An 18,351-nucleotide genomic window follows, 5' to 3' on the forward strand; every position below is an offset into this window, starting at 1 on the left:
ATTGTTCTTACCAAAGTGAGCTGCTCTTCCCCGGTGAGGTCTCTCACAGAAAGACGTACACCTAGGACTCAGTGGCCACTAAGTACTGACTAACCACTGAATGATGACAGCATTCCAGTTATTACACTGTATTTTGATATAGTGTTGTATTTTCATTTATGAATTGCATGCACAGACAGTCCCTATTTAAAACAATCCCTAAAAAAAGGACCCACCCATTCAGACTCAAAATGCAGAGTTATGTGTGGCACAGTTTGTCTCAATGTCTTTGAATAACCTCAGTAAATGGGACAGGACACACATGCAGAATGCTATTTTTTACAAGGCAAACGGAAAATCTATGAAGAACGGAGCACCATCATAAGTCACAACAAAAGTCAAATGAAAACCAGAGCAGATCAATAAACAGGCTTGCATCTGTCTTCTTCAGAGCTGATTAATCTTATGGTCAACTGCTTCAATTAGCCCCCTGTAAGAAGGGCAGATGTTGTCAGGCTGCTAGCTGGAGGACAACCTTCATTCTTCCATGGAGGAAGGGGCTTGGAGGTACAGTATTGTAGGACAGTTATGAGACCATTTCTTAGAAATAATACAACTCAATAAAGACAACAACCATATATTGGAAGCACATTATCTAATCAATCAAATCAATCTCCTACTCTCTCCATCCTATCAAAGCATCTGTCACCTGTCCTTGGATTTACTTTGTGTGCTTCTTCGTTGGCTTTTCCACTCAATGTTGGTATTCCAGCCCTTTCCACACTGACTGTCGTAACCCTGATTATTAGATCAGCTCCATTAGCTGCACATCGGAATGCATGAACCTGCTGTCAAGATGGAAAGCGTCTTTTCAGGTTTAATCAGAAAACAGGGAGAATGGATGCTTGTTTGCTTTCTTCTTTCTCGCCTGAAAGTACAGCACAAAAAAAGGCTTGCTTTTTATATTCTTATTTACTCTGTTTGAGCCCAGATGTCCGTACACAAGAGGGAGTCTTACAGATCTTCAGATATAGAACACACTCAAAACGCACTCATGAGATGAAATGAAAAACCAAGGATAATCATACAATTCTTCAAATAAGAGCACATCTAAAATTATCATGCACCGCATAATTAACAAAACACACACAGGTGAAGACACGCTTATCGAAAAAACATCAGTATTCCATGTTTTCCCCAGGGTACTCAGTTGAAAAATGCAGAAGGGTTCACCTTGTGTTTCTCTTGCAGGAACAGATCCTAGGGATTTGTTTTAATCTCGTTATTACATCAGGCACTGCTTGTGTTACTGCGCCAAAAAATCTTAAGCGGTGATCTCTTCAGAACAACTTCAGATAACTCATCCGCGTGTGTTTGATCAGGAAAAGGGATGTATTGGCAGGTTTATATCGTTTATCATCAACAAAGACCTTTCTCATTTTTCCTGATCACCTAATAGTATAAAAATATTCCAAATGTTTAAAAATATGCAAAGGTTGTACAGCTGGTGTTCCATACACCTGTTAGTTGTTGTTTCAGTCAGGTTTTTAGTTACATCATTGAATTTGTAATTGAACTGATTCATCTGAAGTGCGTGACTCTTTACAGATTTTAAGTCTGCTGGAGGTCGCCTTTTAACTACTGCATTTTGCAATTAAAATCAAATCCCAAACTCTTGAGTCAAAGAGATACTTTCAAATGTTACGTACAATCAAGCATCTTACTAATTTGATTAAAGCTTCAATTAGGTTTTTAAGCTCAGCTGGAATGAAAGCTGTCAGGTGCGTTAGCCTCCTGGACTAGGACTGGGAACAGTGTACTTTGTCTCATAATTCTGAACCATACAGAACCATTTCCCAAGGGGAATCTAGTGATTCACACTTTCTAACAAAGGCCTGGCTCTTCAAAAACACCCACATTTCTTACTGTGCTCAGGAGGAGTGCATTTATCATAGGTCCTGAAAGCATCCAGGTATCCACATTCTGTAATGGAACAATACCAGCCTCAAACTATGGCCCCTTTACAAAGTTTGTCTCCCAAAAAGCTGCGTGTCCCTGAACATTTCTAGCCAAAGAAAGAAATCCCCAAGAAGTCAAGAAATAAATGAGAAAGGAATAAGGGAAAAATAAAAGTTAAAGATGCTGTCATCTTTAACTGGCAGTAGAGCAGGAGCCAGGACTAGTTTAGAGGAGAAATGAGAAGGCAGTTTCTCTTTTGTGAGTCATTGCTATATATTTTTTTTCCAATCCAGGCCCTGTCTGCACCTTATCAGTATTGTGTTATTATGCAAATTGATTTTTCCCCGTCCTTTAAACAAGTGGCCAACCAGAACGGGGGAGGAATAATCATCGGCTGTACTTTTTCAGAACAGGGTGTCAATCTAAGCTCAAAGGCATCAGCTCGTTTAGCATCGCAAAACAGCTGTGATTGCTTACAATCTCCCCACGCTGGCACCCTGTTTTGTTTGACGCAGAAGGCGCACACCTTCCTGCCCTCCGGTACTCAAGCTTCATTTACTTGATTCAAGCTGCCATGGTAGTATGGAGGAGGGGGGGGCTATACAAACAATCTCATTTCAGCATCTCCAATTAAGGATGCATTAGCTAATGGGGTGGACTCCCACCCAGGCCAGGTTTTGTAATGGAAAAATGTGTGCAGTAAAACAAGGCAAAAAGCAAAAAGCTGATCAGGGGAGGCACAGTGGAGTGATTAACATGGCTTCTTTGCAGTGCTGGAGGCCTGGGTTCAATTCCGAGGGTGCTACCTGTGTGGAATATTACTGTATGTGCTACCTGTGTTTGCAGAGGTTTCCTTTGGGTGCTCTGGTTTTCTCCCACACTCAGATAAGACATAGTGGTGTGATGGTGTGTGTGTGCATCCTGTGATGAACTGACATGCCCTCCAGTGTGTATCTCGTTGATAACATTGACCACTATTGAACTGATATGTCTGCCAAAATGCCAAGCAGTAAGTAGGTTTATATTATATGAGAATTTTCACTTTTTGTTGAGGAGCCAGGAACCAAATGGCCTACAAAATGAAAAGCAATGCAACCATTAAGATTTGACAGAAGGAAAAACTAGTACTCTAGCATGATGTACAGTATGTGATGCAGTAGAGTCATATGGCTCACCTGAAGTCTAGCTCTTTAAACCGGCTCTATGTTTCTGATTCAGTGAGTTAACACAAGTGCACCCCCAAATAATGCGAACCCCACTATCGCAAAGAGATTTTACCACACACTGGTACACAGCATCTGTGGGTTGTTTCCACTGCAGTAGTATTAGCAAGGAACAAATATTATTATGTATTACTTCAATGGATTTTTTTTTTTACAAAACTACTTGGGGGGATTTACTTTACTCACACAGACAGGAAAAGAGTACCCTGTCCCATCGAAGATGACTGTTTACATGTGGGAATCTTGGATTTTGAGGGCAAGGGCACCAAAAAGTAGACAATAACGTTTACACAAACATTTATGTATTATTTTTATGCCGCATTATTACAAATTCCTTGCATATATACTGAGCTTTATACCCCCCAATGGATTTTATATTGTATATGTACTTCACTTTAAAATGTAAATACTTAAAATATGCTTTTATTTTAGTATAATTTTAGCAAAGCAATAATATTGGCAAAAACGGTCATTTTTGCAGCCTGACCATTCCTTTGCACCCTAAGCCTATTTGTGATCCAATATGACTACTCAGTGCTTCCTGCTGGCCATGACAGTAAGTTAGACCAGAGTAGAGGCTCATGGGTAAAAGCCCTTGACTAACAAACATGGTGAATTTTGATTGGCTGTTGAGAAATGTGATGTCTGTACATATAACCCAAAGATGCACTTAACCTCCACGTGCTCTTCACAACAGTTACTCCCGTTGTGAAAATCTGTCACAGACAGCCATACTTTCCATCAGACACCCTGCATTACAGGATATTAATCTGTCTGTAACCTTTGTTAACTCCTGAGATATAATTCCAGAGGATGTAATGGAGTCAAAAACCATTCATTTTGGTATTGAGAGTGTTGAAATGAGTGGGAGCTACAGTAAATCTTCCATTCAATCATGATTAAAAAGAGATTGCTCTCAAAAGAGTGAAGAGGTTCCAGAATGTTTTCCCAGTTTTTAATGACTTATCAATGTGACACAGACATTCAGTAGCCTTGGCCAGTGACCTCTACACCTCCCACAATGCAGTTTTTCTGAGCTCAGTACTTTTGAAGTCTGCTAGAGCTAGAGATAGGCAGGTTATGTAACACTCCTTGTGTATCCTGTAGAATTATAATAATAATATGACTATCCAAGCAGAACGACACTGTACATAGAGATAAATAAGAAAAAAAAAGAAAAAAGACAATTAAAGTAAATAAAATGAAATAAGAACATTTATACCTTACCCATACTACACAATCAAATCCTTTACTTGACTTAATATGTTGAACAATTAAACAGTTTCCAGTTCTTAAACAGGCTGAAGTATGAATTTAAACTGTTGCATCTCATAAGTAAAATAAAAGACCATACATTGGAGTAAAAAAACACTTGCACAAATTCCAATCAAGCAACTTGGTAGTTGAAATAAGGTTTCAATAATGCACAAAATGACACAGGACTGGAATGACAGCAGCAGCTGTGTGGAACTGGAATGCAATCAACTCTTTAACACCTGACATAACCTAGCCTGGACTTAGTTCACGTAGCCCAATTCTCCTCTCGGCCCTTTCCAGAAGGTTCAGAAGAATCCGGCAGACAGGCCCCTCATGCAATCAAACGTTTTCAGCTGTGTTGGGTGAGTGGGTGACTTTCTTCTGCTAAATGTTTGACCCTGCACAGCTTTACTGACTCTGGTACACACCGGCAAATAAAGAGATGTTCTCTGCAATGGGGAGTGTCCATTCATACTGCCCTTGGCATATTACAGCCTCAAGCTGGTGCACTGTGGCAGCACAGCAGGCGATGTGTCCTACTGTGTCTCCCTCAGGCTGGCGGAGTGCCGTTTCAGCAGCAGACACTGCAAAGGCTTTGTTCCTTCTTCAAAAGGGATATGGGCTGAAGCTGGGATGTGCCAATACCTTTTTATTTGGGAGTATGAGTGCGCTAGGCAGAGGATCAGAGATTTTTTGGGTCTCTGAGTCACACAAAAAAAACCCCAAAAGGGGGCAGGGATGCAGATGATGAAGGAAGGTGGGGAGGGAAGGCAGTGCCAGTGCCCATCACAGGTCACACATGGCAGAGGTTACTCAATGATGATGGCAGCTGTGAGAACTTGGCCGGCCATGGTTTCAGGAAACAATGCCCACATTCAGAGCTTGGCTGAGACACCGACTGCCAATGGCTGCTGCAAATCCAGTGAAAACAATGGATTATCGCTGAAGTAATTGTCCCTGTTTGTCAGGGAACTTGATGCAGCACAACAGTTTTTCCACTCCACTTAAAATGGAAAGGATGAGGCTGAGGGGATTGAAAATTAAAATGCTGCAATGCCTCAAAGGCTGGGAATCAATAAATACACGCGACACAATACATGCAGTAAATGCAGATTTCGATGTGACTAGCTTATTTTGTTTTGGCACAAACCCGAGCTACAATCAAACAGTTCTACCTTTATGAACGTCAAATTAATCGTACACATGTGAACCATGAAAATTATACACATGTAAACTTTGAAAAGTCACAGAAGGCATTTGTATGAGCTTCTCCACAAATGTAACAGAGCTGTATTCCAGCACATACTCCCCCTCCCTCCTCCCCCTCCAATCCAAACCTTTGTGTCTTATACATAAAATTACAGCTCAGGAGAAATTAAAAACAACTCAGATGCGAGTCTTGGAGTTTTGCTATGCATCACTTGATTATTTCTTGAATTTATGTATGAGATTTAACTCCACTTAGAACTCAGATCGATACAACCCAAACAACAACAGAAAAACGAGGCTATTGATTTAAGGAAACAGCCGATACCATTCATAAATGTCTTCCAAAACAGTGGCCATTATTTCTGGACAAACAAGGCCCTCTGTCAAATGTATTAATCCAACTGAAATTTCACGCACTCTTCTTTTACAAAATAGAAGATGTGGGGTTTACAAGCCAGATATATGAGCATTCTTTAGCCATAGTTGTTGGAGCTCATAAGTCACTGTCATTAAGTGGTCTCCACGGCTAGTGCCCTGGACTAGTTTTTCTAGTTCTGATCATTGTTCACTTTTTGTTTACAACTGAGCAACATATTAAGAACTGGATTTGCAATTCAGGATTATAACAAATTCCCACTACTTACATCAGAATTAAATTTGCAACAACCTTGAAAGTACTGTGGGAAAAAAAAAACTTTCATTGGCTGTTTAACCTGTGGTACTTTTACCCTGTTGGAAATGGCAAATATGGTTCTGTTACTACAGTGCAGAAGGGCAATTTGTTCCTTTTCAATAGATTTACAACAGAACAGGGTTTTCTGTTTTAATCAACATGAAATGAACTCAAACTGAGTTTCACAAAGAAGAGAAAACGCCAGAGAAAACAAACCAGTGCAACATCAGTGTCACGGTGTGTTACACACGCATACAGGTAAAAATATAGCAGACATTTTTGAAAAAGTGTCCAAAGCAAGCAGGATCTGCCTTCAAGGCAGTTTTGCCTTTTACTCATTGTGAATCTACAATCTTAAGCTCCAGAGCTTTTGGCAGGGAAGCCTTATTTGACCCCGACGTAATGATTAAGATAATGCTAATCATGTCTTGATTCTTTGAAGGGGAGAAGATGCTAGTTAACTTTTTCCCCAGAGGCAAATCCTATTTTTTAATGCAAAAGGACTCAATGTATTCAAATTCTGAAGAGGAATATTAATTCCAAGTACAAAATGTGCAGTAAACTAACCATGTTCACTGTATATGTTCATATAACTTGAACATATCTACTGCTGCAACACATCAACAAATAACTCATGTGTGAACATGTGTTGCAGCACTAGATCCAGTGTTACCTTTATATAGTCTATGGGATTATGTAACACGCACAATTGTTGGTACTTAAATCACTATTTTCTACATACATGACACCGGACTCCCACAACCTCCTGTATTCATAATTCTTTTTATTTTATATCATTACTATGACATGAAGTGCTACCTCTACATACAAGAGGTAAAGAAACTTTTTTAATGGTTATGTTTGAACAAGTCAAATAACAGAGACCTGTATTTTATATGGTGCCTTTAAAAGCAGTCATCACCAAGTAAGAGAAATTAAACAGTAATTAAATGCACCCCCTTCCAGCGTTTGTTTTATGAGTGAAGAGACTTACTCGTCCCCAATATTGTTTTATTTATTTCCACAGCTGGTGCAATTTTCAAAAATGTCAGATTGTTAAGAGATATCTGTCATGCATCTTCTTTAAAGATCAGCAGACGGTCTTTTCTGGGGGGTGGGCATTGTAAAACCTCTCATGACTGGTCACAAACTCCCAAGCAATGTTATACAGAGAAGAGGTCGTCCTTATTTCACAGAGCTGGCCGCCCAAGGATGTCCATTTCAGATATCGCACAACAGAGTCTCGGGAATCTCAAAGTAATTCAGCCTATCACACACAGACACCTGTAAGTCATTACAGGTTATCAGCCAGGTATTTTTAGGCCTTTCACTGCTCTATTTTTGTACTCCAAAAGCAATGTTTGGGCTGCACTTATTAGGACAGGGAAAGTCAATTTTGTTTGAAATTAATGATTAATGTTCAGAGCAAGAGCTGGGTGACTGCCTTTTTCGCTTTTCTACTTTAGGACTGTAAATGGAAATTTCTGGTCAAAGATGAGTATAATCAGCGTGAGAAAATAACCTCTGACTTTTCTGTTCTGTGCTACAATTTGTGCTGTCGGGGCCCTTTGTCAATTTACCGAATGATCATCTCGAAAATGCAAAGTTGTTCAATTTAAGAAGCTCTTGGCAGAGTCCATTTAGAGAACATAACAAGAGGAGACAACTTCAATTGTCCTGTCACCAAGTGACATGTAGCTTATCCGGGCACTGTAGAAAAGTTCTCTGCCCTCACCCCATAACCTTTATTAAGGGTAAAAATTGTTTAAGCTTTCAAAGCCAGAAGCAAATTAAATGTAGATACTAGGGTTTATCAGGATTGTTTCTAGGGTTGTTTTTGTGAATTACACATGCATCAATTTCTGACATATACCATGCATATCTCCTGTTCACAGTAGTTTTACACGGACACTTAATCACCACAAATGTCACTTTCTTCTGAAAGTCATTATAGGTGAGTAAACAACAATTCTGCACTATCGTAATTAACTGCAAGATTAGTTGACTAGGGAGCCCAGTACAAGAAGAAATAGTCATTATGGTCTCCCACACTCATATAAATTAAAAAATGCATTTACTCCTGCCTTAACAATATGATCAATAATATTGAAGTGCTTGAGCACATACTGTACTCACAGAGAGCTCAAACCTATGAATCAAGGAACAGTCTTGCTATCTTTTCCCAAAGAATCACTAACATTCTGATATGGTGAAACCCAATATTCTTTGATTACCTGTCCCAAACTTATTTCATCTTAATTTAAAGGTGGTGCCTCACAGTATTGCTCAGAGCAAAGGGACTGGTAATGTCATATCTGAAAATTAAATTAAAGATAGCACTGAAATAAAGTTGTGAGTTTTCAGGAAATTAACTACAATAATAACTGTATAATTATAAAATGGGAGAAATAACTTTTAACCTTCAACATAATAAGCAGTGAGCTCAAGTTGAGACACACTATGAAAAGGATTGCACGTTCACTACATGAATCTCAAACTGGTTTTCTGTCTTTGGTACTTCTGCAGAGTCAGCAGTCCTCTGCTCCAGTATACAGCATTTACTGCCACACAGATGGGTTTATCAGGGGTTATACAACCGAAATAAAGTCCAGGACTTAAGCATTTCGTTTCAAGGAGAGCAAAAGGAATTTAAGATGCACAAATTTTTCATGAAGTGGAATTTCTCAGGATTTAATCCAAATGGAATTCAGCCCTTGAAGAGGCTTCACCTAGCAGAATTTCTAAAGCACCATGAGCTATTTGAGGGGTTGGTGTCTATTGTAACCCTGAGGCTGCATTTAATTAAAATATGTTGCTGTTCAGACACATACAACTACTCCTTTTAAGCTTGACTTTAATTAGACTTAACAAAGTTCACAGAATTGTCCTACTATGAACTGCTGTGAATCAAATACATTATGACCTCTGCATTCAAATCAGCACATTCTGATCAAGGATTTTGCAAAGATGACCAAAGCCTTTTTGTTCAGTAAGAAAGTTTGCTAAGAAGTAATACCAAACTTTTTTTTCTATTTTAAACACCTGTGTAATACAGAAAGGAAAGTTGACCAAAGCTTTCAAAGTAGAACTGTTTGAAGAAATTCTTGAAAAAGGCCATTTTCATGTAATCCAACAAAGTAAGAGAAAACTGATTACCACAGAATTTGTTCAGGCTGGTATTTCAAATTCTTAGAAGGCACAGACAAAAGCATGATTAGCTTCTGACCACAAATGCAAAACTTTAACTTTAACTCACTTAAACTCCAAACATCCCCTTTATTGAGAGATATAAGAACACAACTCAGGACAGGTTACGAGCTAAAGGAGTCACAAACGATTCAGCCCATCTATCCTATTTAGTAATTAGTAGTTAATTGATTCAAGGACCTCATCTGGCCATATCCTGAACAAAACCAGAGTATAAGTTTCAATAATATGGCTGGGTTGCTTGTTCAAGACTCAAACAAAAATCAGCTCAACCTTTTCCCTAACAGGAAACCAACCTGGGCCACAGTACAAAGACCAACAAATCCCAACCACTAGACTACAGGGACTGAAAAGCCACACTTAGAACTACACTGTATTTCAAATTCCCAGTAGCTGCTTTAATCAACCATCATAGAAAGAAACAAACATATTTCACACAAAGAATGAGCAGAATAATATTATGTAAATAAGTATAAATAGTAATAATCACATTAAATTCTTTCTAGCACTGAAAAACAGACCCATAGTTCTGGGAATCAAATCATTTGTTTACAAATCCTTGTATTTTTTCTTCTTGTAGGGTATTTGTATTTGTCTTGCCTGTTGTCAGTCCAAGGTGATTGTCCATCTGTTCCACCATTTTCTGTCAAGGTTACAGACCCTGACTCACCTCTGGACAAAATGGAGGCTCACCTGTCCATCAAGAGGAGCTGGGGCGGAGTTTAGGGTATTTAAACCTGGCACTTACTGTATGGTGCAGACCTTCACTCTTGTTTTAATCTCTGTGGAGTATCATTGTCTGCAGATTCTTACATATGCCTGACTGCGTCTAGGCCTGTTGTTTTGAAACAACCTGAAGGAAATTCCTTGGAGAAACTGCAGTGATTACTGTTGTTGAATGTTTGTCTTTTTTTTGTATTTTTCCTGCACAAGAGCATGTTTATTTACAGGATACATTTTGTCCTATTTTTTCTATGGACTACAGACTTTAGAACCTCTGTGACCACCCCCTGAATTTTCTGCTGGGCGGTGTTGTCACAAAAATTTACACCTGTTAAATTCTTAGTTAAATTAGTTAGTGTAAATTTTTCTGTTTTATGAAAAACTCTTTTGGTCCCCAGGTATGCAAGGTGCATCAATTTCGGTTGAGTACTGGCAAAAAGAAAAATGTATCTTCATTCTTTTGAATGGATGATTTTTGACAGCAAAACAGGGAGGCTTAAAGTGTGTAGGTTAAAAAGCTTGCCTTAAAGGTATCAGCAAATCCCTCCAACACATATCTCCTAAGCAAAGGTTAACCAGCACCCTAGTTATGTGTTAGTGTTCAAATGTCCTTCGTCATGAGTTGGGGCAACATCTGTGTTGATGTTCTAGCTGGGCAGTCTGAATTGTGGAGATACAGTTCCTGGGGCAGAGACAAGCTGGGATGACAATTTGGCAGCTGTAGGCCTCAGAGAAAGAACCCTGTAGAAAGCTGTCAGAATGTCATTGTCACAGTCACTGGTCTTTATGACACCATGCTGCCTAACGGCACCAGAGAGCGGTCACCAGTTTTCTGCAGATCCACGCAAATGTCATCAGCGTATTGTCAGCTCGGCAGCGCATGATCCGATTCGCACACTCACTCTGCTAGACTGATTTACAGGCTGCTGCTCGCGTGGCTGGGACTGGGCAGGCAGGGGGAAATCGTTCACACATGGGGTGGTCACTCATCACTCCTCTTCCTCTACATCCCACCATGCACCCTGCACAGGAAGTGGCTGCTCAGCATGCAGATTAGTTTGTGTAAAAAAAAGTTAAAGGTTACAGGCCTTCCTTGACATAACAGTAAATATAGCACTCCCTTTGCAATGCCTGGACATGATTCTACACTTTAGGTTGGAAATGCAGTGCATAACAGTCCCTCCCAATAAAAGACAGTGCTTCCCACACTTTTGTATCCCAACAGACTAACCATTAATTGCTGAGCTTCATCACACAGAAAAACAGTGAATGAGTGGTCCCTTTGCCTACCTGGAAATGTAGTTTCATCATTGTAACAGGGCAGAAAAAACAGATACGATGGGTTAAGGTTTTCAAAGTTCTTAGTGCAAATATTTGGGGCGGAGCTGTGGCTCTGTGGCTCAGGATCTGCGCCTGTGGCTGGAAGGTTGCCGGTTCGTATCCCGATGCCGGTAGAGGAATCCTACTCTGTTGGTGCTCTAGGGTGCTCTGATCCCAAGCTTCTCTCCCTGTCTGTGTGTCTCATGGAGAGCAAGCTGGGGTATGTGAAAAGACAAATTCCTAATACAAGAAATTGTATGTGGCCAATGAAGTGATCTTATTTTATTATTCCTCTATTACTCTGCCTCACATTCCATCACAATAGCATATTTGATTTTAATGTGTGGAAATGAAACAGGACAAATAAACCCCCTTAACAGTGGATGTGAAGTTTACAGTAAGTGAAATTTCCACAACGTTAATGTTTTTGCAGTGTTAAGATACAAGTCTAAAAGATAAATATCAGACTGTTACCTCTATACATCCACAGACTTGTGAATGAATGCTTGAAAATATAAACTACTGCTACCATGGCCTTGCACACACTCAATCAGAGAGAAATATTACAGATTTCTAGGCTGTAAGCAACATATCAATTCTGTAGATGATAATTATCATAAAGCCCTCAAATTTCATTATTATAAACATCCCACAGCATCCTCATATTACCAATGATGGCTACAACAGGAACCATGTTACTTAATTATGAATACTTTTAATTAATACACAATTAGCACTTAGACAGCATAAATGCATTTTACAGACTGCTAATTCATCAATGCAGACACTAATATACTGTAGCTTATGCATTGGTAAAGCAATCCTGCAATAGTGCTGATCAGGAGGTTTGAGTTTCAATTTTATTTCCAAAGGCTTTTTTGCATTGAAGGCACTGACAGGGAAATTAACCGACATCTGGGATCATCCTCTGTGCAGTTCGCTCAGCCAAAAGACCTTTGTGCTTCTGTCCAAAAAACTGCCAGTGAGTTTATCCTGGTTTGATAATTACCGAACCACAACTACTAGATGCCTACAGATGTAGGTAGCAATAAGGCTGCTAGAAGAGAAGACAGAAAAAAACAACATGATCTTTGCAATTCTTAAACAAGCCAATTTATCAGTTTATCAGCATTTTACAAAAACATCTATCAATGAAGGATCAAGCAAGAGACTGTTTTCTTTTGTCAGGTCCCTATAAGTTGCTGAATTTCTGAAGTGATTTTTTTTACTTCTGTCATCAGCTCTGCTTTGCCTGAAAGCTATCTCCTCATTAGCAGGTTCTTTTTGTCCTTCAAAACTCTAACAGGAACCCACCCAGAAGCCAGCAAGCGAGTGAGAGCTGTCCTTGATGTACCAGCTCTGCTGCCTCTCTGAGTTTTTCCAAACAGCTCTCTGCTGACCCAGAAAGAATTTTGTTTAATAATAAAAAGAAGCTCTGAAGCACACCCTATACCAGTTGCCTTAAGCTTATAAGGGAGTGTCAGCTACTACACGTACAGAAATTAAATAGTATATCTCAGCGATTTCTTTCTACTCCTTTGTAAAAAATGCTGGACCTGATATCCACATTTCAGAAGAAACAGAAAGAATTAAAGAAATCCCTTTTATCCTCAAACAGTACAGACACTTCACAAGACAGCATGTGTAGCAAGACCACGATGTGTCACATGCTCTACCACTGTACCAAATAAAGAGCCAGCTTGGCTCTAGAAGAGGCCAAGCTCCACTCGTGGTTGAGACTGGAAAACAGGGAGAGCTCCTTCTTCCCAAGCTGCATTCCCGAATGAGGCCGGAAAAGAGGCAGAACTCCCTCTTCCTGAAAATGTACAGTATGTACACTCCTGAAGACACCTTCTGTGCAACTGTTTGACAATTTCTCCTTGCTATTCTATGTTTATTCTTGTTATCAAGTCCAGACATCAGACAGACAGACATCAGACCTACTTATACAGTACATTACAGCACTACAGCTAGTAGAGGAGGCATGTTTAATACAGTTACTGCTAGCTGCAGTTGTAGTCAATCTACAGAAAGGATGTTATATACATTCCAGGGCTAAAAAGAATGTCCAGGACTCAGGGTCCAATAATCTATCCTTTCTAGTCTTGAACAGAGAAGGTGAAGCTATTTCAACATTCACAATCCTCAACTACAAAGCTTGCCTTAGGCTTCCTTTTACAAAATCAAAAGTGAAACACCAACCAGAGGACACAAGAGGAGAGCCGAATTAAAAAAATCCGACCAGGGAGCACTTTTTTACACAGAGGATGGCGGGGGTCAGGAACAAGTAACTCAGCCATGCTAGCGATGCGATCCCTGGCTTCCTTCAGGAAACAGCTGGATGAGGTCCTCAGGTCAAGTGGCTACACGCAACCCAGCTGTCCTCCCATGTGAACCCTCTCTTGATCAAGTCTGTTTTTCCCACGTAAAGGCTCTTTAACCCTGACCCTGCAGAGATAACCCGGTACATTTCATAGTCACCATTAGATAGTAAGTTTCAAAGGGCACGGAACAATTTAATCGTGATTAATGGAGCAAGTAATTTATTAAATCCAGTAATTCAGAGATCATTTAGAGGAAAAAAATCTGATTACCGTTCGGCCCTAAAGGATCAGAATTATCTTAATTGAGAAAATTGCTTTTTTAACTGATCACATTTCCTAGATTTGGGTTTGCAGCGTAATGCTTTACAGAAGGGGTTCCCAATCGTGGTCCTGGTGGATCACACAGCTACTGGTTTCATTCCAGTATAAGCTTAATTACCTAACTGAAGCCTTAATTGAACTAATAAGTTACTTGATAAGTATATTTGCCAGTTTTTGTTCAAATCTCATGTTTTGAGTTTTTATTGTACTTATGAAATGTAAAAATTTAAAATGGTCATCTCCAAGATGCTTAAGAGCTGAAAGCAGTCAAACCATTCAAATTAATCACATTATTAATTCAATTATGTAACTGAGAGTTTAGCAGGAGCAGAAACCAGCAGATATGTGGGCTTCCAGGATTAGGATTTGAAACCCAGCTCTAAAGCATCCATCCATAATCTAATCTCCGCTTCACCCAATACCGGATCACAGGGGAGCTGGAGCCTGTCCTGGCAGGCAATGGGAACAAGGGATACACCCTGGAAGGGACAGCAGTCCTCTGCACACAGACTCAGATGTGCACTCACTCCCACCAGGGCCAATTCTCCCAGAAGCCAATTAACCTACTGGTATGTCTTTGGACTGTGGGAGGAACCCAGATCACTCACAGGAAACTTACATGAACACGGGAAGAACATGCGAACTCCACACAGATAGCAGCTCAGAAATTGAACCCAGGGCCTCCATCCTGTGAGGCAGCAATGCTAACCACTTTCACTGTGCCGCCCAGCTCTAAATCAGTGGTTTCCAATCCTGTTCCTCAAAGATCACAGCCTCTTCTGTTACACCTGAGGCCATTAAAACCTTACAGTACAACTGAAATAATTGCTTGAAAAGTCCTTTATATCCAATATTAGCTTTTAATACAGTACTCTAGCATGAAAAGTGCCATTAACTATGTCCATATGCTGTGTTTCTGAACGCTGTTCAACTATGTTTACGGGCGTCAGTGATCTGACCAGCTCTCTGATATTCAAGTCATTGAACTCATGCAGAATCAACAATACTTAGTACAGGAGTGTTTAACACAATATACAGTCATTAGCACTTGTGACTGTGTATCATTACTTAGCATTCTGTTAAGAGCTCTTTAGGCAATAATTGAAGAGCAATAGTTCATTGCACGTCTTGGCAGCAGCTAAAACAGAGATTTCTGAAACCAAGAACTGAGGGGATAAAACAGCTCTTTATAACAAAAGAATAGCCCAATTAAGGACTCATTAAGCATCGCAAGTTGAGTCCAAATGAAAAGCAGAAGGTGCCTTGGTCCTCAAGGGTTTGCAGTTGTGCTCATACTGCAGGTAACCTTTCCCCCCAGACTGTTGGGAAGCGATGGGAGTTCTGATCCCTTCCTCTTGGGAAGAACACTCAAGGGACACTGGGACTTGACCGTTTGGAAGCTAATGAGTGGGTGGATTAAAAACGGTGCTTTGACTACCAGGGTCCAGCGTCTGGTCCTCGTCTAGGCACAATGAGGAAAGAAAATGGTTGCCTTACCTTTCCCCACCAATCCATTTTCTTTCCCTTTATCTAATACAGGGTCACGGTGGAGCCGGCGCCTATCCCAGCAAGCAACAGGCGCAAGGCAGGAGACACCCTGGATGGGATGCCAGTCCTTTGCAGGGCACACACAGACACGAACATGCAAACACTCACACCATGCCACCCTACAACTATGCAGTTGGTTGTCTGTTGGTTTATTTGTAGTACTTGGAACTGTACATGCATGTGATACTGTAGTAGAAGTAAATAAGAACAGTTACAGATAAGAGGGGAGCCATCTAACTTGTTGTCACCCATGCCTGAATCAATACCAACACTCATGAGCAATTAGGAGGATTGAAAAATAAGAGTGTGGGGCTTAATTACAAAAACTTTACCTAGCTCCTGCAAAATATGATACTGCCACATGCAGGAGACAATAAACTAGACAAATCCAGCCACTCAAGCTTAGATGAGCTGGAGGCTCAAATATTTAAGGAGCATGAGGAAAATTAATTGACGCTGAATACTACAAGATCCTTACTCGTGGTACACTGATGACTAAATGACTACAGAAGTTAAAATGTTACCACTCATGAATAAAAACACAGTGTTTTTTACCTCAACGTTTTCTGCGACGTATGCGGCGTACAACTCAACTATTCACGAATCCTTATTAACGTAGTCACAAGAGCCATCCTAAAACACCGGCACCAAGGCAGTACAGCCGGTTTGATATCTTACACAAAAGCCACCAAATGACAGATATTCGCCTGCAGTTTTTTTTTCCGATTAACCATCACCGCTGAGTCAGCTGTCCGTCGAGGTATATTCACATTCTGCACACAACCGCGCCAGCTCTGGTGGTTATAAACAGCACGCCCGCAGCGCTCATGGCCAGTAATGTGTGGACTGCTCCAGAAACACTTAGCAGTTTAGACATTAAAAATGAAATCAGAAAGATCATAAACGTAGAGGGATGTCCTCCCGAACGAACGCTCTCATTCCTTTATTTTCCTGTTTTTTTTTCCCCCGAAAACGCTCTGAAAGTGAAACAATTCGCTTCGCTACAGGTAACCAAATCCGAGAGATGGCCACGAATCTCACAAGGCAAAATGAAAGAAAACGAACCGACTTTCGTCCTGGTGGAATTTAAGTGAATTAAGCAGAACCCGTTTAAAAATGACTCAAACGAAGGTCAATTTGTGATAGCCTCCGCTAACGGGGATATATACCGTGGGGGCATTCCACCCGTGCATCTCATGTTTCACCTGTTAGAAAATCCCACGTGTATTCATGAAATTAAATACACGGAAAAACACAATTTAGCATCCTGTAAATAACATGTATACAGAGGCTCAACTGGTAGCAGGCAACAGACTGGAGCTGTTAGCGAAATGAGACCGTTAGACGCACAGAAACGAGCGCAAAACGCAGTTGGATAACTTTCAAACCTCCAGGAACGGACGCTAAAATAACGCACCTACCCCGAGTAGAGCAAAAGAATCGACGTTCCTTACCCGGGTTTTCAGAGGCTCGCCCTGCTCCATGATGCTAACGAAGGGGATTTCCAAAACAGAAGACATAAATTCCACTTGGATCAGCTCGTCCGGGGTCTGGGGGAAGGCGAGCACCGCGGAGACCCCCTGCACAACGATAGCTTGGCAGACGCACCTGAAGAGGGACTCCGGGTCTCCGTCGTGAGGCTCCCGCGGCAACACCTCGAGGCTCAGGTTGTAAGGGAGGAAGTTGTCCCGACTTTGAGACAGGCTGGCCAGGGCGCGGTTGAGAGCAGTTAGCACCCGGGCCGGCTGACCGGTAGGTAGCAGCGCACCCAAACGCACAGTGTGCCCTATCCGCGCCAGGATGTGGCAGGGCTGGGGATGGGGGTGACCGGGGTCGATATAGGTATGGAGGACGATTTGGAACCCGAAGTAAAAGTATACCAAGAACCTGGAGAAGATTAAATCCATCCTGCTGCGCTCTCGAACGGACTGAGGTCTTTTGAGAAGATAGCATTGCTTGCGTTTTCTTTTTTTTTTGCCTTTCTTTTCTTTTTTTGTTGACGGTGATATGAGTGGTGATCTATAGATGGAGTTATAGTGCGAATGTGTGGTTATAGTGTGAAGGGGAGGGGGGGTGTGGAGATGGGGGGGGGGTCTTTCAGGAAAGGCGGAGGAGCCGCTTGTCATTCCCCTGTGCCACCGGTAAAAGCAGCAGATATCGACAGCTGAACAGCAGCTGCGGCATGTTGCTCATGTTTACTTTAATACAAATAAATCAATATTTGTCACAACTTGGTTCCGAGGTTGTTTTTTTTCCCCCCATTTGGTTACATTATAGCGTACACCTTTACAGTTTGGCTGCAAACGTTAATTACCTTACATGACGGTCTTTATCGCTGGGAATGGTTCCGAATCAAAGCGATGTTATTAAGCGGCGAGGGAAGACTTGATCTTCAGGAGAGAAACGATTACGGAGATAAAGTCTCGGGTTTCAGCGTGCATGCCCAACTTAAGTTGTTTCATGCTGCCGCGGCTTCAGTAAGACTACAAGGAAAAGAGTATGGTTGGAATTCACATTTCAGCCGGGTCACCCTAAATTGGCTACATGTGTGTCTCGGTACTTAATGCTGAAGTACTGCGGTGTTGGCATAGTAGACAACAATATAGTT

At 41.0% G+C, this 18,351-nt stretch overlaps 1 protein-coding gene across 1 annotated transcript in view; it reads right to left on the minus strand.

Annotated features, from left to right (window-relative positions):
- The window catches only part of grin3bb (glutamate receptor, ionotropic, N-methyl-D-aspartate 3Bb), a 58,387-nt gene extending 40,373 nt beyond the window's left edge, over nt 1-18,014 (minus strand). Inside the window, exon 1 of the mRNA XM_088622365.1 lies at nt 17,198-18,014. Within this exon, the coding sequence (XP_088478491.1) occupies nt 17,198-17,869 (672 nt within the window). The 5' untranslated portion in view covers nt 17,870-18,014. The remainder of the gene's footprint in view (nt 1-17,197) is intronic.
- Nucleotides 18,015-18,351: the final 337 nt, after the last annotated feature.

The sequence above is a fragment of the Lepisosteus platostomus genome, chromosome 27, assembly GCF_059453375.1.
Source record: "Lepisosteus platostomus isolate fLepPlt1 chromosome 27, fLepPlt1.hap1, whole genome shotgun sequence".
Taxonomy (NCBI): domain Eukaryota; kingdom Metazoa; phylum Chordata; class Actinopteri; order Semionotiformes; family Lepisosteidae; genus Lepisosteus; species Lepisosteus platostomus.